This window comes from Melopsittacus undulatus, chromosome 3 (genome assembly GCF_012275295.1).
Source record: "Melopsittacus undulatus isolate bMelUnd1 chromosome 3, bMelUnd1.mat.Z, whole genome shotgun sequence".
NCBI lineage: Eukaryota > Metazoa > Chordata > Aves > Psittaciformes > Psittaculidae > Melopsittacus > Melopsittacus undulatus.
In genome coordinates, this window is record NC_047529.1 from 60,359,232 (window position 1) to 60,382,626 (window position 23,395).

Here is a 23,395-nt window from a genome sequence, read left to right on the forward strand (position 1 = left end):
AATTAACACAGCGTAGGACTGGTATGACACTTTTTGATCTTCCATATTGGTAAGTTCATCCTTAAATACATTCTCAGTTTAGAAGTATTCCACAACTTAAGGAGCACAAGAAAAAGTTCTATTGTCTAAAATAAATTATATTTGAGCAGTAATGGATGCAAAGTGTATCGTAATTGTAACTAGCTCATTCTAAGAATCTTAAGTTATAAATATACTTACCAAAATGAGTAACTTGTGGTGACTCTATCTTTTTCAGAATCATTTCTGTAACCAGTTCTTCAGAAATACTTTGACCTTTAAAAAGCAACTCTTGACACTAAGGTAAAATTTAAAACATAGTCTTACATAATATGTATTTGTCAAGAATGTGACAAAACTCACTAGAAGGTAAGACCTTTACCTTAAGCCCATACTCTGTTTTTTCTTGAATATTTGTTTGGATTACTTCCAAGGCTGAGGAAACACATCAGATGGAATACATTTAAAATAATTAATATAACACATATTCTATAAAGACATGTACATGCAGATACATACATACACACTCACACACAGGAGTATATATGTGTGCTCCAAGCAACCAAACTGTTTTTGAATGAACAGCTATTATATTTAGGAACATTATTATATTTTGTCATCCAGAACTTGGTACCTTCTGGTAATGTCTGGGTAGATGATTGCCCTACTGTCTAACCCTACAAATAATACAGATAAATGCATAACAGCAGCCTTGCAGGATTACTTTAACTAATGATTTACAGCAAATTGGAATTACTGCTGAGTAATACAGATGTGTTTTTGAGCTCAAACACATAACAAATTTTAAAAGCAAGTTTTAGAAAAAGAACTTAGACACACAGAACTATCTGATTTAAAAAAGCCCTTAAAAACATTCCTTATATAGTCTATTTATCTAAAATTAAATAAATACTAAATTTAACAGCCATTAAATTCAAAGACCTGCTCTCTGTCTCTGTGAACAGCAACATCATAGCAGAATGATCCTGGAAATCTTTCACACTTCTATACCACTGAAAGAAGCAAACACTTAAAAAAGTTTTTAAAAACCCTTAAGACCACATCTATTTATTGACAAACTAGGCCAGGGAAAGGTCCTGAAGCCAGGTGACTGGTACCTATTACAGCTAAAATCTTTCTTCCTAAAACCTGGTGTCTGTTTCCAAACTGTTCCTAGTACTCATGATGAATTGCTCATACTATCCTTCCTACTGTGAATAGGTGCTTAGGAGAGCAGTATTTGTCATAGGCCAAAACTGAGACAGGGAATGTACTAAGCAATACAAACAACTGAAAATCAGCACTTTATGCATACTTTGACTCTGATTTATTAATGAGTATAAATTATTTACCTATTAATTGGAGAAATGGATAGAAAGTATTTTGTGAAATTAAAAAGACTGCAAACTATTCCATTTAATAATTCTCTAGCATCTTGGATTATTTTTTTACAGAAACTGATACACTGGAGTGAGTCCGTTGGAGGGCACCAAGATGATTAGAAGTGCTGAGCATACTAGGAGCAGTCAAAAGAACTGACCTTGTTCAGCCTGGAGAAGACAGGATAGCTCTTATTATTGCTGTCTAAAACCACTTACTGGGAAGGCACAAAGACAGAATCATTCCCTTCAAAGAAGTGCAGACAGGACAGGAAGCACCACGCACAAGTAGGAAAATGAGGAATTCCAGGGGGGTAATTAGGAAGCAATTTTTCATTGTGAAGGTAGTCAAATATTGGAAAGTGCTGCCCAGAGAGGTGTTGGAGTCTCCGTCCTTAGAGATATTCCAGATTCAGATGGACATAGTCCTGAGCAACCTTCACTAGTTGAACCTGCTTTGAGTGGAAGGTTGGACTCAATGACCTCTGGAGGTCACAGAATCATATAACAGTTTGAGTTGGAAGGGATCTTAAAGCTCATCTAGTTCCAGCTTTATGCCATAGGCAGGAACACCTTCCACTAGACCAGGCTGCTCAAAGCCCCCTCCAACCTTGCCTTGAACACTGCCAGGATGTGTAGAGGATGACAAGCTACAAATTACTTCTCCCAGATTCATGTTTATATATGTTGAATTTCTTTGTTTGTTTAGTTTTGTTTTTTTCATGTGGAAAATTAAAGAAAAAATGATAGATATTTGTCAGTAGTGGTTTAAATACATTCAAATAATGTGGATTGGCTTAAGTATGTTCCTAAGATCGCATTGAATTTCATTCTGATCTATGTTTTGGACCAAGCATTAATATTTAGTTGGAAAATCTTATGAATTAAAAATTTTATATTTACATAAGTCAAAATAGAGCTTTATTAAAACAGAATTTTACCATGTTATAATTAAAAATCTTCAAAATAGACTAAAGATACACCATTTGATAAATAACCCTACATACTCACAGGAATACCAAGTGTTACACTATCCACTAGAGGGATTTTATTAGAATAATACAAAATGCCAGGAGACACATTTAAAGGAAAAAAAAAAGCAATGAAAATTGATACATAAAGACTTATTTCATAAACAGAATAACTGTACACGTATACACCATAAAATCAAATTTATAATTTGGTGTTCCCAAAGAGGCACTCAGGAAACTGCTTCATAGTTAAGGTTATGATGTGCTTTCAGTCTTCCCACTTAAAAAGATTATATTAGCCTTCAAACTTCTAAGACAAATCTGGTGGAAAAGTTTTCTTTTTTCTTAAAACTTCAGTGAATAAATCAAGATTTGTGATTTAGAATGTCACAGATACAGGGCTTTAAAAAAAAACACCCAGATTTAGTTACTGCTGACAAAATTAGTGCAAAAGAAAACTGCCAGAGAATTATTTTTTGTAGGAAACCACTTTCTTGCAGAGATGCTTCAAGATATATAAAAAATAACTCTCTAGTGATATAATGACAGGAATAAGATAATGTTACAAGCAATAGATTTTACTCTACAGATCTTCAAAAATCTTTGATGGGAGAGACTGTCTAAAATGGAGCTAGATAGCTTAGAAAATGAAATTATACCTTCTATTCTGGCAAACACATTGTGGAAGAAATTATACCTTCTGAAACAAGCCATCAGATAATTTTGGTTTAGAAATTTGAAAGTGCCAGCTCCTATTCCTTCCATTATTACTCATGCTGGTCCAAAAACTACATTTCTGGTTCCTGGAGTACATCCCCCTTTGTATTAGTTACTGCACAAACAGAAAGGAAAGATCCTTCTTATTTTTCATGATCTGTACTGAAAAATCTCTGTGCTCTCTGGAGTTGAATGAGTTGCCTCCATGTGAACAAGAAGGGTCATATGAACCATCTTACAGGGCTGGGAACAGAATTTAATCATGTGCTATGTATATCCCCATCTGACAAAATTAAAAACAGAAAAAGAAAAAATAAGCTGTTTTCTAAGCCTCTCTACAACTAAAGCCCATTTTTCAGCAATTGCATTTCTGGAAAGACAGTTACTTAGTCCCTACCAGTAGTCCTTACCTCATTCAGAAACCTGCCATTTTGAATTACAGGCAACAGTGAGGACATTCTAAACCAAAAGCTATTATGAAGCCAATGCAATGTTCAAAATATAGTGTATGTTTACCTTCTATGAAAATGCATTTCCATATTTGTGCCAATTTTTTAGCCAATGTTTTCTTTCCAGAACCCTTAAAATGAAAAATACACATTTAAGAGGAAAACAGGTACAAGAAAAAAAAACCCATCCAACCAATCTAAAAATATTACACAACAAGGAACATATTTTCATACGCTAAAAGCAATTAAAAGCTACCACCAGGATTAGGCCCTCTGAGTTATGCATAGACACATGGGCAAACACAAACATTCTTTTTAATACCATCCTTTATTTTAACTGCCCAGCACTGCTAATACACTGTTACTGCCTTTTGCAGTTAATTATCTTCAAAGTAATTACATTGACTTTGTTTCTGAGTATCTCTATCTAAACTTCAGCTATGATTCGCTCATAAATTCCTATGAGAAGTTCTTTAGGACTGAATTTTATTACCTTCAGTCTCAAAGCAAATTATGATGCAAACCTACTCAGCTGTTTTTGAGTAAGATACAGAGGGATAATATTCTTTGACTAAACCACTGAATATAAAAAACCTGCTCTTGTTAGTCACCAACTTGGTTTAGATACTGACAAAATGTTTATTTTAGCACTTACATGAATCCGGAGGAATCAACAGAGCCAAGAGTAATGAGGCCTCTAAGGTCTACCTGCAAGGTACAGCTACATAGCTGGGATTTTGCAAAACTCACCATCTTCCACGCTTAGGATTATGCCCTTTCCTCAAGGACATACAAAACCACCTTTTTGACAGTCTGTTTGCCCTAGATAAATTCTATTATTAAAAAATAGTAAAAAACCCACAAATAAATCACATTCTCAGTTAAGAGTGTATCAGTAAATACTCCAGCCTACTCATATCTTTCATCTCACAGGTGTGATGAGAACAAATACATATGGTTTTGCTTTAACAGCAATGTGATTCAATTTAAAAGATTTATCTTAAATAAGATAGATGATCTACACAACAGCTGCCATACAGATATTATCATAAAAGCAGAATTTAATTCCTTTCTCTCCTGGCCAGGCCTGTGCAATTTCAACCCTTTGTTAGAATTTGTATTAATATCAAGCACCTACTGAGGGCACTGATTTCAGATGAGAATATATATTTATTCTATGGTTTTTGCATTGTCTTTTAATGGGTATTTTATGCTGGTTTGGTCTATAAAAATGTAAAGTTACCTTCTTTGTGTAAAGTTAGAAATTCAGTGTTTAAAATGAGGCAAGCCAGTCTGCTGTACTTTTCTACTCAGCTGAATGCACTGTTTCATCATGAACCTAAGGCACACTTTTGGCTATCACCTTACGTAGTCTCACTTTGATGTTTGCATCTCATCCATTTGCAGAACACCACCTTGTCTCCTTTCTCAGTTTGGCCAGATGTAAAGATTTGCAGTCAAGCATTACCTAGCAACTAGAGCCAAGGAGCAAGAAAGGATGTAGAACGGTGCAATCACTAGAGTTAGAAGCCTTCCAGCCTGCTGAAAGTCTTTAAAGAAAGGAAACATAGCCGCATCTTAGCACTTTCCCGTGATGTAACTTGCCACCACCGTGTGACTACGTGCTGGCATACTGCACCACAGCATGGCTCTACATTAGTGCATGGTATGGAGCAGAGAGGGACTGGGGCTTGACTTGGTGGGTCAACTGTCATCAGAGTTTGGGCTGATTGCCAGTTCTAGGTGCACACTCTCTACCTTTCTACCTGCTAGGCATAGCAAAGCAAATTTCCATACTGTGATTTCAGGCTCTGTTGTGGTAGCTAACAGAATCACATGCAAACGCAGAGGGCAGACTGCTAGAGGACCTTGCTTTCACACTGGTAGTGGGGTGCTCTGAAGGCATCTTTCACAGGCAACTGCAACGTTCAAGAGGAAAGCAGCTTTCAGGGCACCAATGGTATGTTTAAGTGCATACTAGATTGAGTATAGACTTTAGGCAATCTTGCACCACAAAAGAACCCACTTCAGCAAACTGAGGCACTAATGTAGAACCACATATACAGTCTTCTACAATTAGAAAAAAAAAAAGTCTAGGATTACAAAACATCAAATGTTCCTAAGTAAAGGAAGCCACAAATTACTTGAGAAAAGGAGACACCTTGAATTATAGTTAAAATATAGTACAAATCTTATTGGAACAGCTCAGTGTATTTCGGTTATTCCCAAATACATGACATATAATTATGTCAGCATTTTTAATAATAAAGTTAAAACGTTTAATATCTCATTTCATGTCTGAAAGTCAATATATTAACCTGATGGTTCTTTTATGCCTATTTATGTCTTTAATCTGTCAAGATTTTTAGAAGTTACAACACTGAAATAAGATAAAAACAATCCAGTTGCCAATGTGAAAAGAGAAGAAACTTTTTGAGTAACATGTGACTTTAAGTATAGTTATAACAATTTCAGTTGTAACCGATAGGTCACTCAGGCCAAAATATGGCCTCGTTAAATGAGATCAGAATCTTTACCAAAATCTGCAGGATCTGCAAAGTGCAAAAGAGAAAAAAGTAGGTCTTTGATCATTTTGGCCGTGTTACTAAACTAATGTTTTGAAGGGAGAAAGTATAATTGTTAGCAGAATATCTGAAGAACAAACTCCTATCAGACATCTTACTGGCTTTCCAAGGATAATTAAACAAGTGGGCTTGGACAACAGAAAGGATTTTTCAGCTTCATCTTCACTGAAGATGTCCGCAAAGGGCTGAGCTTGTTTTTCCTCTGATGAAGCCATATATATTAGCCAGGACTGGAAAAAAAACAAAAAAATGCTTGCTATAAAATACATATGTGTAAAATGACACATACTTAAAAAATGAACTGAATAATAATGTGGTAAGAGGTGAATCGCTTTGTGACAAAAGCTGTTATAAGAAGAGCCCCATCACTGTCAATGGAACTACACGCTGAATCTACAGCTATGTATGTGAATAAGGCTTTTTAAATTTAATTCATGGTTCATAATCTGTCCTGTCATCCTCACATAAATCCCAGCTCTTCCAGAACTGGGACTGCGCATCCTGTGCTACACAACAGAGTAAAACAGAAAGCATTTTCTAATCAAGGTAAGCTGGAGCAAAATTTGGGTGGGCCTTTCCAACAAGTGGAGTCCAAAAACATGAGGTGTCTGATGAAGCCTTTTTGAAAAAGGTAAACCAAAACCTTGCTTTCTTTAGAGAATCACTTAAATCTCAACCCCACCCCAGTCATTTTGAAATTAAAATACTCTACTTCAGGTTGAAAATTTGAAAATGTTTGTTTTGAAACTTTAAACTGAAACACTCAGATACTTTCAGAATAAGACCTTCTGAATAACAGGGGCAGTATTTTATTGTTAAGAAACCCACCACATACAAACCAAGCCTCCATTTCTCTCACACAAACTCACTGGCTGAACTTTAGCGTTTCCAGCAGTTTCCCTCCTTCCCAAACCTTTACAACTAAGGGGCAATTTCCTAATAACAAACACCACCCCAACCAAACCAAAGACATAAACTAACCCCCCCTATCCCAACTAAAAGCCTGGTGGGGTTTGCTCCCCCCTCCTGCCCCTCCAGCACCCCCTGACCGGCAGCGACTAACCGACCCCGCCGGCCGGCGCCCCTCAGGGACGGGGTGGGTGGGAGGGGGTGTCACTTACGTAAGAGGAGTGTGGGGAGGGGGCAAACGGTGGGCGCAACGGCTGCCGTGCGCGCCCGCCGCCACCGGCTGTGTACCCCCGTTACCCGGGCAACAGAACAGCACCGCCCCCCTTCCCTTCCCCCCGCCCCCTCGGAGGGGGGTGAAAGCGGAGAGCCCCGCCCGCGCGGGGGCTGCGGAGCTGTTCCTGGTGCTGACCCTGAGGGGCCACAGCGGCGGCTGACAGCGGCTGACAGCGCCCCGCCTGCCCTGGTGCCCGCCGCGCCGGCGCAGCCGCTCTCTGCCGCTTGCCTGTGGGCGCGCCTGCGCGGTGGCACCCCGCCACTTCCGGCTTCCACCCGTCCGGTCTGTGGGTGGCTAGTGTTAGTTCTTAGCCCCCGTGTGTCCTGTCCCTCCCCACGGCCCTTCACCAAGAGCTCGGCTGCGCTCCCGGTTGTTGGCGGGCACCCCTTGCCTTTCCTACTCCCGCCGTGCCTTGGTGCCGGGGCGAGGCTGGAGCCCTGCGCGGCCGCCATGCCCGCGGCGGCGGCCCTCATGATCAGCTCAGTGCAGAAGCTGGTGCTGTACGAGACCAGGGCTGTAAGTAGCGTCTGCCCCGCCGCCGCTCCTGGGGGGCGGGAAGTGCTCCCCGTCGTGGAGGTTGCCGCGCCGCGGGTCACACATGAAAACCTACCAACAACTCACAAAAGTTTATTTCACCGTGTCCCGGCGCTTGAGCGAAGAGCCGGTTTCTGACCGACGTGCGGCTGGCGTGCCCAAGCCAACCCTACGAGCTCCGCGGAGCTGTAAGCGGAAGGCCCGATCAGCGGGGCAGGCCGGGGCAGCATGGGTGCTGCGGCGGGTGAGGCGTCGGAGTTTAGGCCCCGCATGGCTCCTGCTGTTACTGCCTGCTTGTTTTGTGTGGCTTTTGTCACTCAGACAGGCTAATAGTGCTGATTTGTGCTGTGATGAGTTAAAAGTGGACAGCTAGAGTTGTCCAGAATTAAAGGTTTGAATTAAGAATGTAAACAGTGTGGCTGAAGTGATTGCCACCTGCACACATCTGTTTATTACTTATGAGACATTTCTGGTCTCGTGGTCTAAATGGGCTGTGGAGCAGCTTCCAGGGTCTTCAAGTCTGACCTCTGACAACAAGCTGTTGAAGATTTTTAGCATTCATTGATCTTCTGTTGCAGAAAGAGTTGGGATGTGCGTTTTGCCACAGGCAAAGTGGACTGCTGATTTTGAGTGGTAATTGCTGCTTTAGCCATGTGATGAGCACCATGTGAGTTAGAATCTGGTGATGTAAATAGCCTGAGATAATACTGCTGTGTTTATCATCCTTTAGCTGCCAATCAAATGTCTTTATGTAGTTTTTCTTCTCTCAGTACGTTGGGTTGTTTTTTTTCCACTGGAGGTAGTTTTGGACAGAGTTAAGTACCATGGCTTTAAATGCAACAGTTAGTTCTGAGTTCAGATCTTACCTGCAGTGGTAATAGACAGTTTATATACGGAAGTCAGTTCAGGCTCTTGAAAGCTTGCAAAAGTAGCACTGAAAGGAATGCATCATCACCTGTGTGAATGGACCCAATACACAGAAGAATCTGACTTCTAACTTTGATTCTGTTAGAAGTAGACTTGTTCTTTTGTGTAAATTCCCCATTAAACAGCCTTGAAAATTGAGGAGGAAGGTTAAAGCATGTAGAATTATTAGCATCAGTAAATTAAAAAAAAAAATTAAAAAATTAGGTTACTCTTAGTTTCCAGAATGTTACTTTTTTTTCCCCTATGCCTACAGGCATTTTGATGGCTGCCTTAATAATCTTTCTCAGCATTGCTGGAACACACTGTTTTATTTTCAGCTAAATTAATGCTGTATGGGAGAAGGGAAATGGGAAAGTATGATTCCTGAATTTAGTTGTTCTTGGCTCATAACTCATGCTACTTCTCAGATAGCTGAGATTTGGCTTTTTGTGACTTGCATGCCTGGCTATCTGGTGTATTTCTCTCTGAGCTGTAAAGCGTGAGTACTGAGAGACAACATGCTGTGTATAGAAACAGTGTGATGCTTTTGGGTTCTGTCTGATAGCTACAATTCTTTCAGGCCTCCCAGGCTGATCCTGTTAGTTCAGGAACCACAGATTTTACATCTGGCTAGTGGTAGCTAGCAATATCCACCCAAATGGACAGCTTTGCCCATGCTTTCCTGTGTTCAGAATTCAGTAAGGCGCAAATCCAGCAGTCTTGAACACTTCAGGAGACAAGATAGTGTTGATCAGCTATGAAATGCAGGAATTTATATGTGCCATCTGAAGTACCTGAGCTGATTAACAGCGTCTCAAAGCTTCAGTCACTTCTTGCAGATGATGAAAAATGGAGTATTTTCCCTCAGTGTGGTCATATTCTTAAAAAAGTAGAAATTGCATCTTTTTGCATTCTGGTATTCAAATTCTAGTCCTTTTTGGTTTGTAGTTTTTTATTTTGTTTTGGTGTATTTTTTGTTGTTTTTTTTTTTGTTTGTTTGTTTTAAAGGAAAAATGCTATGGGAATGATTTTGGTGTAATTACTTGAAAACAGCTGATGCACTAAAGAAACTCACAGACTAATGTGGCTTAGAAAGGACTTCTGGAGATCATCTAGTTCAGCCTCCTGCTCAAAGCAGCTTCAATAAGAGCATCAAAAGGAGTGTGGCCAGCAGGTCAAAGGAAGTGATCCTGCCCCCCTACTCTGCTCTCTTGAGACCTCACTTGGAGTATTGTGTACAGATATGGTGTCCTCAACATAAAAAGGACATGGAACTGTTGGAACAAGTCCAGAGGAAGGCCATGAGGATGATCAGGGGACTGGAGCACCTCCCGTATGAAGACAGGCTGAGAAAACTGGGGCTGTTCAGGCTGGAGAAGAGAAGGCTGCGTGGAGACCTCATAGCAGCCTTCCAGTATCTGAAGGGGGCCTACAGGGATGCTGGGGAGGGACTCTTCATCAGGGGCTGTAGTGATAGGACAAGGGGTAAAGGGTTAAAACTTAAACAGAGGAAGTTTAGATTGGATATAAGAAGGAAGTTCGTTACTGTGAGGGTGGTGAGGTACTGGAATGTGTTGCCCAGGGAGGTTGTGAATGCTCCATCCCTGGCAGTTTTCAAGACCAGGTTGGATGAAGCCTTGGGTGATATGGTTTAGTGTGAGGTGTCCCTGCCCATGGCAGGGGGGTTGGAACTTGATAATCTTAAGATCCTTTCTAACCCTAGTTATTCTATTATGAGGTTTGAGTACTTCCAAACATGTAGATTTTACAGCCTCTGCAGACATGTTTTGCTTCATCACCCTCATGGTTTAGAAAAGAAAATTCCTTATAGGCAGTTGGAATTTTTCATGTTTCAGCTTGTATTTGTTGCATCTTGTCTATCTAGTGTACACCCCCCAGGAGATTTTGTCTCTGTCTTATCTACACCCTCTCATTAGATCATTTTAGAGGGCAGTAAAATCCTGCCAAAGCTTTCTGAAGACTGAACAAACCCAGTTCTCTCAGTCTTTCCCAAAGCATCATGTACTCCAACCTTCTGATCATTCTTGTAGCTCTCTTCTGGACTGACTCTGCTATGTCAATGGCAGACTTGATCAGGTTGCAGAGAATTTCAGAGGGAGATTTGCTGTTACAGCTGATTCAGTGTCATGTTGGCTGCTGACTGAAGTTCCTACTTCTTCTCCCCAAGGCACTTGTCATGCATCCTTTTTTGCATTAAATCCCACAGTCATGCAGTTTCCAGCTGCAAAGGTCACTGATAGGATGGAAATATCACCCAGACATAAAATTTAATAGCTTTCTCCTGTTTCAGATTACTCTTCTGATTTCCGTAAGGCCATGTATTTGCTAGATACAGTGAAAGTGCATGGGACCTGACATTTTATCAGATATAGTGTAACTTGAAATTGTATCCTAAGATTCCTTGTGGAAGCCTTGAATGGGCAAGGAATGACTTAAATTATCAGCAGTGGTAGAAACAGTGGAGATTACACTGATTGTACTGCTTATTCCTGTTAAAGCAGAAAGATGTGAAATGGATGAGAATGTGGAAATTATTTACGGAGGGGTTTTTGGGTTCATTTTTCTTTTGGGTTACAAATACAGTAGCATTATTTAAGTCAAACAGGAGAAACTCTGATAATGTTATTGCAGGCAAACAAGAAAGAGTCCTAGAGGTGAGAACTCAATTCACAATGTCGATTGAAGCAATGGAGTGTAAAATTCTATATTTTCTATTAACATTTAGAGGAACATAGTTTCTGAGACCTCCCTTTTAAGCTAATGCTTTGGGTCAATAAATACCATGGAGCTGTGAATTGTATCTCCTCTTTGTCATGGGAAGTTGAAGGCTTGTTTAAAAGTAGTCAGAAACATGAGCAGAAACAGTTGTGTTCAGATCAATGCCAATTATCTTTCATTTTATACATACATTTACTGCTGAAATGCACGCCAGAGGGCACTAAAGATATTTCAACAATATGACTAATAAGAAACAAAAGATGGTTTCCTCTCTTTTTCAGAAGGTGGAGTTCTGTTTATCCCCCAAATGAAGCCCACCAGAAAGCTGTAGGTTACTTCACTGGAAATTATCATTCCCCATAGGAAGTATGATATTGAACAAGTCAATTTGTGCAGTTGCTATAAAGGCATATCACTTGCCTATCTTTCAGGATATTATGATGCTTAATTAATATTATTTTATTCTAATCATGTTCTTCTACAGTCTCCATCTCCACAGTATCCAAATGACTTATCCAAGCTTATTAAGCATTGTGACTAGCATAATTACCTGTAGATTTCTCTGCCTTTTACCCCAGGGAAAACTGTTTGTCTTGTTTTGGTTTGGTTTTTTGTTCATTTGTTTTAAATTCATTTTCCTCTAAAAAATAATGCATTGGTTTACATAGGTGGTTATCTGATGCACTTGAAAATGTTGAAAGTAGTAAGCAGTCTACAGGGCAAACATTAGTTATCATAATTTCCTAGCTAGAAGTGGCTGTGAGATTTGGTCTCTCTGGAATGATTTCATTAGCAGAAGACAGCCACTCTCTGCTGACTGTCCTATTCCCTCTGCAGTGGTGTTCCTGGTATAGTAATGATGTCATGGAGTAGAGGATGGAATAGGGGCAAGGGAAGGAGCTTTGTGAAACTTAGGGAAGTACTTCTTCTGTCTTAAACCTCTTGGTGTACTGCCAGATGTATGGCAAAAAAATGGAGAAACTTAAATGTGTATGTGGGATCTGAGACCACTAATGATTACGACAGATACTTGGTGGAATAGCAGTGATAGGAACAGAAGTTTTGAAGGGTATGTGCTATGGAGGCAGGACAAATATAAAGTTCAAAGGTGGTAGCACCATGCTGCATGTGAAAGATGTACCTTCAAACATCTACCTAAGTTGTTTTGATAACTTACATTTTATTTCTTTTGTCCCGGGTGTTACTACATAGTCACTAGATCAACAGGATGCAGAAAAAAATAGGTATTTTCTATCAGGATTTTTTATTTTCAAAACAAAGTTTGTTATGGTCCTAAAACTAAATGAGTTTATTTCCTTGTTTAGAGTAAGGATTTATTTTGAGTACAACTGTACAGAATAAGGGTAAAGATAAAATGAGTAACAAGAATAAGGTTATGAAAATGGGATCCATCCGTGTTTGGGTAGAAATAAAATTAAATATACTTGTGTCCTGGTTTGAGCAGTAGCAGTCGTTTTTCTCCTTCTTGGTAGGTGGTACAGTGCTGTGTTTTGACTTTCGGGCTGAGAACAGTTGCTGATAGCAAGTATGTTTTGAGTTACTGCTCAAATGTTTGGTTTGTCCAAGGCCTTTTTCTGAGCTCATGCTCTGCCAGGGAGGAGGGGAGGCCGGGAGGAAGGAGAGACAGGACTCCTGATCCAGGCTAGCCAAAGAGGTATTCCATACCATAGCACGTCATACCCAGGATGTAACGGGGAGAGACCCAGAAGGGCTGGAGCTCTGGGGGGATGGAGGAGGTATCCGTCGGTGCTCGGTCGGGCAGGGGGGAGTGAGTTATGGGTCGGTGGCTGGTGAGATGTTGTATTCTCTTCACTTGTTATTGGCTTTATCATAATTATTTGTAGTAATGGCAGTAGTGATTTGTGTTGTGCCTTAGCTATTAAACCATTCTTATCTCAGTCCGTGGGGGCTACATTCTTTGGATTCTCCTTCCTAACTCTCCGGGAGCTGGGGGAGCGAAGGGGAGGAGTGAATGAACGAGCTGTGTGTGGACTTGATTTAAACCACGACAATTTGACATGCAAATTTGAAGATGTAAGCATACTAAACAGTGGAATGACTGTAAATATTTTTAAGCTGCTCTAGTAAAGGGTGGTGCTGAGACTGGAACATGACAAGTCAAATATTTAATCCATTTTGAAGTCCTGTACAAAAGTAATTGAAAATTGAGGTAAATTGCGTAAAATACAGTCTAGACTTACAAAGATGCTATCAGATTAACCTGGTTGTTTTACACACTGTCTTTAAAAAAATAGGTGGCTTTATGCATTTAAACCAAATCCTCTATGGAGGTGCAGTGCCATAAGGAAAATCTCTGGCTTCGCTAATGGAAAAAAGGAGGTTAGTAGAGAATTTAGTGTGGAGTGAATAAGGAATCATCTAATAGGAAGGGTTGACTTTTTTTAATTGATTTTTTTTTAAGTAATGTTTTTAGGACCAATATACTTAAGTATTTTTGGTAATGTTATAAACCCAAAATGTGAGTCAGCTCTGCTTAGAGTTTTGAAATATTGTAAATAATTAGAATACTCAGAGCACAAGATAGCAAGAAATTATGATGACCCTCAGGAGTAGGTAAAATAACACATTTTCTGTCCATATTCATTTGAGAAATAAGGCTGTAGGATGCAGAGTGGGTAGCAATTTCTACATGCTTTGAGAGTGGTGCTTGGCAGTGTGTATTCTTAAAATTTCTTATCTTGAAAGGGCTTCTTTTGAACAGTTTCAACAAATTACTGGAAGTAGACAGCACACCATCTGAATTTTGCTATTTTTATGTACCTCTTTTTGCCTGATTTACCATCTCTTCCTTTCTTCATGTCATTCTGCCAGGTTCTATGAGATGAAAGAAATACTTCCTGAATTGCTGAAGGTTCTATAGAAAAATGCACATAAGAGTTTTTGCTGAACCTTGCATCTAGGTGTATTTATTTTTCTCCCCTTCTTTGGTGTAGTAGAAAAAAGGCTGAATCTATATCTTTTTTTAACACTATTTAATACCTTTTTTATGCTTTGAAGATTTCTGATCTACAATCAAGTTCAGTATTTATTAAAACTACCACAAAATTTGAGGAAGAGGCTTTTTCTTGCATAACTTTATGCCCGATGTGAAGGAGGGTGGAGTTTTGGTGGCAGGTGGCAGTTACCATTGCACTGCCCAGTTAAACATAAAGTAAAGTAGAGAGATGATAATCTGCTGATCCAAAGTCAGTGTTTACATGAAGGTTTTTCACATGTGGCAGCCCAGCGTGTTGACAGGAAGGGTGATTAGCCTGAAAATGCCTTCTTGTATTGAAGGTACAGTGCCCAGGTACTGGAGGGGTGCAGGGTGGCCTCTGTGAGAGAAAGTGAGAGAGCAGTTGGGTGGGGGTCCAGCAGCTGTCCAAGGGCAAGCCACCACAATTCCTTAGGGCTTTGTGGTTTTAGACATATCCTTGGGCTTACTGGGTAACTTTTGCTGCGTTTTGTCTAAGTGTTTTCTCTATGTCTGGAGGCAGAATGTTTGATTTCAGAACTATTATCCTGCCATTATAAACAACAAGTTGGAATGAGGTTTTTTATTTTGTTTAGACTCCTTTTAGAAGGAGCAATTTTTATTGGTATGGCTGAATCAAAAGGTTGATAAAAGAGGATGTAATGCCTTTCAATTAGATTGCTTTGGTTAAAACTCAGTCCCAGGTGGAAGGGACAAATGATTTTTCCTATGTTGTGGTTGCTTAGTGATAATTGTGCAATAAATTAAGCTCCACTACAGATCTCATAGCTGCGTGGTGCACTGCTGCGGTTGGTAAAGTGCACATACCAAGTTTCAGCAAAGGCCAAGGGTAGACTAAACCTGGAAACAGGATGTTTCATCTCAGTTGATGATTGAAGGGCTTTGGCAGAGTAATATGAGGAAGCCTGTGCAGTTTCTCCTTGTGTACTATTCTGCAGAGAAAGTACTTTGTTGGTCAAGGTTGTCCATTTATCTAAATGTGGTGGTTTTACTGTGGAGTGGAATTGTTTGGGACACGTGAAACATGCTTGAATTTATTCAGTTCAGCTTAGTTATAAATGGAATAAGAGAATAAGGACAGAAACAGAAAGGTTTCTACAGCTCACCCATGGTTCTCATTTCTTTAACCATAATGACTTGTATTACTCAAAATAGTTGTAAACAATACAGTGCATTTGAGCTTTGATTAATTTTACAATTATATTACAATCTCAGAAATTAATTTATTTGGTGTTACATGCTCAGTGTTGTGTTGATTTGGTATTTTTCTTTATTCTTTCCTACTATTCATGTGCTGGCAAATCTAATTGTGGTACATGTCACTGATAATGGTTTTATTTGTGCTCCATATCATCCAGTAAGATAGACTTATTTATTCAATAGATGCATAAATTAGGTAGCAGAAGCAGCTAATGCTGAAATGTCTTATTTGTTTAATTTTTGCATTGTTGGTTTGCATATCATCTTTGTTTTCATTTCAGATCTTGAAAGTTGAATGTGAGCTAGTGTGTCATGCTGTTTTTCGAGTAGTTCTGGGGTTGTTGATTGTTAGCCTGTCCTGAAAACTTCCCAAGTAGAAGTCCAATTTTGGGGTCCTAGTTTTGAGGACTAGTCCAAATTCCAAAGTTTTTGCAGATGTTTGCTTCCTTGTAACTTCCACAGGAATATCTTCTAACATGCAGTGGGTAAGATTCCCATTCACTAAATAGACTTTTGCCATTGCCTAGCTTTCTAAAACGGTAGCCTTTTTAAGTCCATGGATCCTGGGTTTTGATGCTGTTCTTAACTGACCTTCCTAAATACATTACACAGCCTAGCCTTCTAATGTAAAGCAACCCTGCTAAATTAGTCTTTAAAGTATTTCAAAAAGACCTTGTTAAGTACCATTCATTAGGATGGTTGCTACCATAGTCTGTGGATACAATTACTTCTCATCTAATCTAACTCTGCTGCTGTTCTGAGCAGCAGCAGCAGCACCAGCACTTAAATCTGCCACTGTAGCTGTGCCTAGCTCACTATAGCAGCTGCTTGTGATGTGGGTGATGTGTTCCTCATAGCACTTCCTTGTGTTATATTAGCCTATTAAAATGAAAGTGGAGAAGTATCCAGCTGAACTTCTTCAGTAGTAATATTTGCAACCCTGTATCCATTTCTTTGCCTCTCTCTTCCTGTGTGTCATGTGCTATGTTCCAATTTTAAATGTGGTCTTTGGTCCAAACTGCTATTTGGACAAGCATGTTAAAGTTGTACTGTTCTGTTTTTATTCAGGATGATTTGTTGGTAACCATAGGTGTCACTTTGGGAAGAAATTGCACTCATTTAATGAGCTGGGCATCGGAGGAGATCACTGAACTGTACTGTAGTATTATGGACTCCTTAAAATTGTTTAGCTCTAACTAACAGTTACTACAAATAGAGAAGCGGCATTCTTAAAATGCAAACTAATTTATCATTTCTGTACAAATGAAGATGACATTTTCCTCTACCCACTCATCTTCTACCGTGGTGTGGTGGAGTGGTCTAAGCAGGTGTCTGTCTTGGTGATTGCGAATGTCTTGGTGGTGGGTGATACAGAAGAGCTCTATCTTCCACCTCTGTGCCTATTCAGTGCCATGCAGTGGGCGCTCCAACCCACTCACTCCATGTTATGATTTCTCTCCCGGGAAGGGCAGGTTTTGGCCCTAAGGGATCTCCTGTGCAGAGTACTCTGAATGGGCAGGCTGGGAGCCTGGGCTGTGCACAGCAACACACTGCTGCTAAAAAAAAAATAGGATATGGTTTCCTGTGCCAGAGTGCTGTTTCAACACCTTCAATAAGGGAGTGCTGCGATGGCAAATGGCTCTGAAGGGCATTCTTTACTATTTTTTGGGAGCAAACAGCAAAACTTGCCACTCAGTAAGCATTGTAATGTCAGTGTACAAGGTGAAGCCAGGAATTGGTGGTGTTTCTTTTATACTTTTCAAGTATTTTATTTTGTTTTTTAAAGCTTATTGACTAGATATTTTGTGACTTCAAGGAAGCTAAAGAGGGCTTAAAATTCTTCTTTCACCTTAAACATTTGGACAGTTAAATATGTTTCTTGACATCTGATTGGTATAACTCACAAAATTCTGAGGTTTCTGTGAATGTTATTGATTTTCTTCCCCACATCTTAAATCCATGTGACTTTTAAAGTTAAGAGCTGGCTGCATACACAGCAAGGTGTAACTCATTAATAACGCTCAGCCTAACATGAATTTGCCATGCTTTCCTGTTAGGCTGAGCGTTATTAATGGGGTACACCTTGCTGTGTGGTAGCACCACACTGATTAAATGAATTAGTAAAATGAGAGCTGTTTCTAGCAAGTCAGTACTGCAACTTATGCTTACTGTTAATTCTTCTAAATGTAAAAATTAATTTATAGTTTGATTCACTGAAATTGCCACTTTGTAATATAGTTTATCGGTGGTCTTTCATATTTTAAATGATAAAGCTAAACTTCTTAATCAAAAAGGAATGGTTTTAATCAGGATGGCTGGTGTAATTGAGTGTTGTGGAAGAACATTGGTGAGAAGTCTATCATAGCAAATGTAAATAAAAATGAGGAAAACTTGTAGTACTTAAGTACTTAAAATTTTCCTGTTTAGTATGGACTAAGAAAGACCAGTTGTCAGAAATAGCAATGGACTATAACATAGAAACAGTAGGTTTAGATCATGAGAAGTTACAAACTCACGTTCATAGGCTTCAGCTAAATTGTATATGCAAATGAGAAGACAGTGATGGCTGAGGCCGTCGGACAGTGCCTGGTGCAAGTTACGTTTTTCCCTTCTCTACAACTTTTCACCTTTTTTGAATTTTATGGTTTTGTCCTCCTTGTACAGTGGAGAGATTGAAGTCTGAAGTTGTAAAGGCTGATTGTATACAAATATACCTTACTAAGGTACTAATGTCTAAACCAGCTTATTAACAGTCCACATGGAATATTATATATTTGATGTTAGTTGAAATGGATCTAGTCTAGAAACTATATAAATGACACTGTTGATGTCTTTTGTTACAATGGGCTTTGATTGCTTTATCTTATATAATATTCTGACTACTTTTTTTTTTTATTGTAGCGGTATTTTCTTGTCGGAAGTAATCCTGCAGAAACCAAATACCGTGTTTTGAAAATAGATCGCACTGAACCAAAGGATTTGGTTGTAATTGATGATAAGGTGAGTGCCCCTCTCAATTTTATTTTTTTTTCCTCAGTTATTCCAAATAATACTACCCATATTAAGCTGAATTAAAATACTACACATTTAATCTGTTTCAGAGAAGGTATGTTACAGAATCAGTCATATAGCAGTTGAGATTGAAGGAGATCTCTGGAGGTTGTCTACTTCTTCCCTCATCCTCCAAGCAATTTCAACTAGATCAGGTTTCTCAGCGTCATGCCCAGTCATGTTTTGAGTATGGCTGGAGACTCCATGTCATCTCCGGGTAATATGTTCCAGTATTCAACTATCCTCACAGTCAGAAAGCTTTTTTTATGCTTGAATGAAATTTCCTGTATTTCAATTTGTGCCCATTGCCTCCCATCCTCTGATGGGATACCGCTTGAGAAGAGTCTGCCTCAGACTTCTTTACTCCCTTCTACCAGGTATTAATAGACACTGATAAGATCCTCTCTGAGCTTTTTCTTCTGGAGGCTGATCAGTCTCAGCTCTCTCACCTTTCCCTCATGTCAGATGCATGTTAGGATGAAAATGACAGGTTGCAGTAAGGGAGTGCCTAAAGATCTCCAAACAGCTGATTCACTTGATCAGATTTTCCCAGGTTTTTTGGTTTATTGTGTATATGCTCCCAGTGTTTTTCTTAGGTTCAGCCTTGCTGTTTTAAGTGCAAAATATGTTTAATTGTGACCTAGCCAAATTTTTAGTGTTTATGATATACCATATCTGAAGCAAAATAAATAGCAGCAGCATGAGCTTTAATGTAGACAATAGAATAAAACTTTATTTCTTTCCAGAAAGTTTATGGTTGAGAATCTTAACACTTAAGATTTAGAAATGGTTGGATTCATATGTGACTATGGCTGTTTCTATTGCAGTGGATGGTGAATTTTGTTCTTGTACTTGTTGGTAGAACTGAAAAAGGAGACAGAGGAAGTAGAGCAGATACTTGGTTTACTGTATACTAAATAAATTCTACTATTCTTTGATGTGAAATACCATTTAACTACCAAAGCAGTAACTTAAATGACTTTTTAATTTAAAGCATGTATATACGCAACAAGAGGTGAGGGAACTTCTTGGCCGTTTAGACCTGGGAAACAGAACGAAAATTGGACAGAAGGGCTCTTCTGGGTTATCTCGAGCTGTCTCTGCTTTTGGTGTAGTAGGTAAGTGTTTGGTTTTATAAAATCTTTTATTTCTTGACATGAGGTTTATTGTGTCATACTGTATCTTTCTGTATCCCTCCCTTTATTTTTAAACTGGATTAGGATTGAGAAATTTCTTTCTTAAAGATAAGCAAGTTTCTATGTGTTTTGTGAAAACAGGTGGCCAGTACAGGGGTGAGATTTGTACTGTTACTAATCTCTTCTTTGTTAAGGGATAGATCTAGGAAACAGCCAAACTCTAAAAGCTTGGTTGAAGATCTCACCCAACTCAACTCATTGTAAACTACAAATCATGTGGAACCTTGCCTTCTGAATTCCAGAGCTCATGGAATGCTTTTTAAAAGAAAGCAAAAGTTGACATTCTTTATTAGAATTTTTTTTGGTGTTTTTTTTTTCAGTGGCACATATAAAGGGTTGGGTTTTTTTGTGTGTATTCAAACAAGTACAGCTGACTGGTATGTCAACTGAATTTTTAAATGCTGATCAGATGTCCATAATCCTAGCGAATTGCTTCAGGGATTTAACAGCTGCTAATTTCATCTGAAAGTCACTATTGCCAGATTCTGAGATCGATATATTGATGGGTGATGTCTCCAAAGTAAATGTTAATGTGTGCTCTGACAGCTCCCAGGAATACTTTGTGCTTTATCTGCATTAGTATATAACTGGACATCTAAATCCAAAGTTGCAGAGGAGGTGGAGAAAGCAATTACTTTAAAAGATGCACCTGAATTTTTCATAACACCCAAAGTGTAGAAAATATTACTGGTATTCTAACTTAAAGTGGCAGATTAAGCTAAATTTCTTCTATATTCTTTTTGCCCATGGAGTTTTTTGGATCTTGGCAGTGGATACTCTTTTCCGAAATTCATGAGGTGAGGTTTATATTCCTTATTAATTAAAGAGTATTGGTAATACAGGTAAACATAAGCTGCTGACAGTCTTGCAGCATTGGCTTTTTTTTGCACAAGCTATCAGTGCTCACTATCTAAATATGTGAAAATATATTTGGTTGGAATGTGGTTATGTTCAGTGAAGACTTACCATCCCAACTGTGTATTTGTTTATATGTACTCTTTGTAAGAGAAGAGTTTCTATTCTGTAGCTGGGCAAATGCATTGCTTATCAGATATGGTCTACTCTTTCTAGATGATTTATTTAGAAGTAACATGCTCTCTTATATGCTTTAGATGTCTTCTATCTTGATCCTGTCTAAGCTGTATAAATATGTAATTTGAGGGAGTGCACTGGTTGTTTATTTTCTCCTGGCTAAGGTCTGGTATTTTTTGTAGAACTGGAAAAGACATCTTTGTTCTGTCTTCCAGTTACTTTGTTAGGCCAGAGGCATTGTATTCCTGGCAGTCAGAATGGGGGCCTGATAGTCTAAGCTCTGGTTCACTGTATAGCATTTAAAAGTAGAAATTGCTTTTAAATGGAGAGAATCAAGCCAAGGGGAAAGGCTGGGTTGCCTTTCAGACTTTAGCATAACATTTGGTAAAATTCAAAGAATAGAGGCTGTCCATATAAGTGATTTCAGTACCTGGAGGATGCAGGAAGAACTTTGCTATTTAACAACTGAAATTCAATAGTCTGGCTGCTTCAACTGGAAGATTTGTTTCTCTTGTCAGCGGGATCTCCTGGCCTTGTGCAGGTGAGAGCATTTTTCCGAGGGGGGCTAATAAGGCAGAAGAAAATATCACAGTTCATTCGATCACATTGCAGACTCCAGCAGTGACAGGGAGTAAAATGTGTGCTTTGCTCATCCTTCTTTAATTCATAATAAAACCTAAAGAACCGAATATAAATACAACCAAAAATGTGAGTTGTGAGTTGTTTCCCCACACCCCTCACCCCCCCAGTTAATAGATTAAGAAGGAGATGGGAGCTATGAAGACAGGCTGAGAAAGTTGGGCCTGTTCAGCTTGGAGAATAGATCCGAAGAGATGATCTTAAGGTCTTTTACAACCCAAACTATTCTATGATTTGATGACAGTGCAGTAGTGAATGAGTTTCAGGATGTTCACTAGTAGCAACCCATCAAAGCAGCTACCTCCAAGAGCTAATTTGTGTGATTTATTAGTTATTACAACTTAGTACTGCCGTATCACTGTCTATACTGTATTAGAAACACATTTGGGTTCAGGGATATTTAGGTATTTCTATTTCTAATCTTAATTTACACATTTATATTGCATTGGAAAGTTTGTTACGATGTTTCCTATTATATGTAGTAGAGACATACAAAGAAACAACTTGGTGAAGAAGCATGGCTATGCCCTGTAGTGTTAGGGAATGAGGGTGAGGCCTTCTTGAGTCTTTGGTTTTAGGCAGTAAAAGCCAGACACTGCCTGTTCTACTTCCTGTGAAAAGCAAATATACATGTGCCTTAAGTAGACAACAACTTATTCTGAATTTTTGATGTCTTAGCTCTGCTACCTAATATTAAAAATACTTACAGTGGAAGGGGGGAAAAATAAGTAAAACCTGTGTACTTCATTGATTGACACTACTGGGGGAAACTAAAACTCTGTCTATGTGTATCTCTATTTCTGTATGTGTATATATATATATGCACATTGTACATAACACTGTGAACAAACAAAAATTCTATGAAGTCTTGGAACAATTGTGATGCTGTTTTTCTAAATATGTTTGATCAGATCAACAGAAACATCTAATACCATTTTAATGCTATTTTAACAGGTTTTGTCAGGTTTTTAGAAGGCTATTACATTGTGTTAATAACAAAAAGAAGAAAAATGGCAGATATTGGAGGTCATGCAATATATAAAATAGAAGATACAAACATGATCTACATTCCAAATGACTCTGTAAGAGTCACTCATCCTGATGAAGCCAGGTAAGTAGTGGTGGTACTCTTTGAACATTTTCTAAGCAGTGGTGAACTGCAACTAGAAATTTCAGTCATGGATTTCCTTCTGTTAGTATGTCATTCAAGCCATTTTATCTTAGTTGATAAATTAACGTGGATGGATGGAGAATCAGTCACAAGTTCTGTGGCCTCTAACCTGGAGAGTAAAACAACTGTTACAGTCCTTCAGAGTTTTTGTCCATGTCTTCATGTTGCCTATGTGTCAAAGCTACATCCTAGCAAATATGCACCTGGAAGCATCCAATATAAACATTGTTCTTACAAAGACAAAGTAATACTAATACTGGTTTATATTGTTCAGAGTACAGTTCTTCTATTAGTATCTCTAGCATCATGTTAATTTCACCTGAAGAGATTTTTTTTTTTTTTTACTTTTTTGTGAAAAAAGAAATTTGACCCTTTACAAGGAAACCTTGTAAGAAATGTACAACCACATTCTGGTGGTGTTTTTGTCAAGGTGGGGGAACTTTACTTCTATGAAATACCAAGCACATGGTAGTAATAAACTGCTTTCCAGTCTGTACCAAATGTGAATAGTCAAAAAGTGATGGATTATGATAAACTGATGTCAGTTAATAAAATCAGAGCAATGGGAACTACTCAGAAAGTTTCCACTTTATGACTAATTGTAAACTT

General features: G+C 38.7%; 2 protein-coding genes across 2 annotated transcripts in view; one reads left to right on the forward strand and one right to left on the reverse strand.

The window, feature by feature from the left end:
* Positions 1 to 6,334, reverse strand: part of AK9 (adenylate kinase 9) — a 67,143-nt gene extending 60,809 nt beyond the window's left edge. Inside the window, exons 1-4 of the mRNA XM_034060754.1 lie at positions 6,218 to 6,334; positions 3,602 to 3,665; positions 401 to 453; positions 220 to 316 (exon numbers count right to left, since the gene is read on the reverse strand). Of these exons, the coding sequence (XP_033916645.1) occupies positions 220 to 316; positions 401 to 453; positions 3,602 to 3,665; positions 6,218 to 6,334 (331 nt within the window). The remainder of the gene's footprint in view (positions 1 to 219; positions 317 to 400; positions 454 to 3,601; positions 3,666 to 6,217) is intronic.
* Positions 6,335 to 7,585: 1,251 nt separating this feature from the next.
* Positions 7,586 to 23,395, forward strand: part of FIG4 (FIG4 phosphoinositide 5-phosphatase) — a 70,012-nt gene continuing 54,202 nt past the window's right edge. The window contains exons 1-4 of the mRNA XM_005154681.3: positions 7,586 to 7,818; positions 18,599 to 18,697; positions 19,743 to 19,866; positions 22,570 to 22,726. Of these exons, the coding sequence (XP_005154738.1) occupies positions 7,753 to 7,818; positions 18,599 to 18,697; positions 19,743 to 19,866; positions 22,570 to 22,726 (446 nt within the window). The 5' untranslated portion in view covers positions 7,586 to 7,752. The remainder of the gene's footprint in view (positions 7,819 to 18,598; positions 18,698 to 19,742; positions 19,867 to 22,569; positions 22,727 to 23,395) is intronic.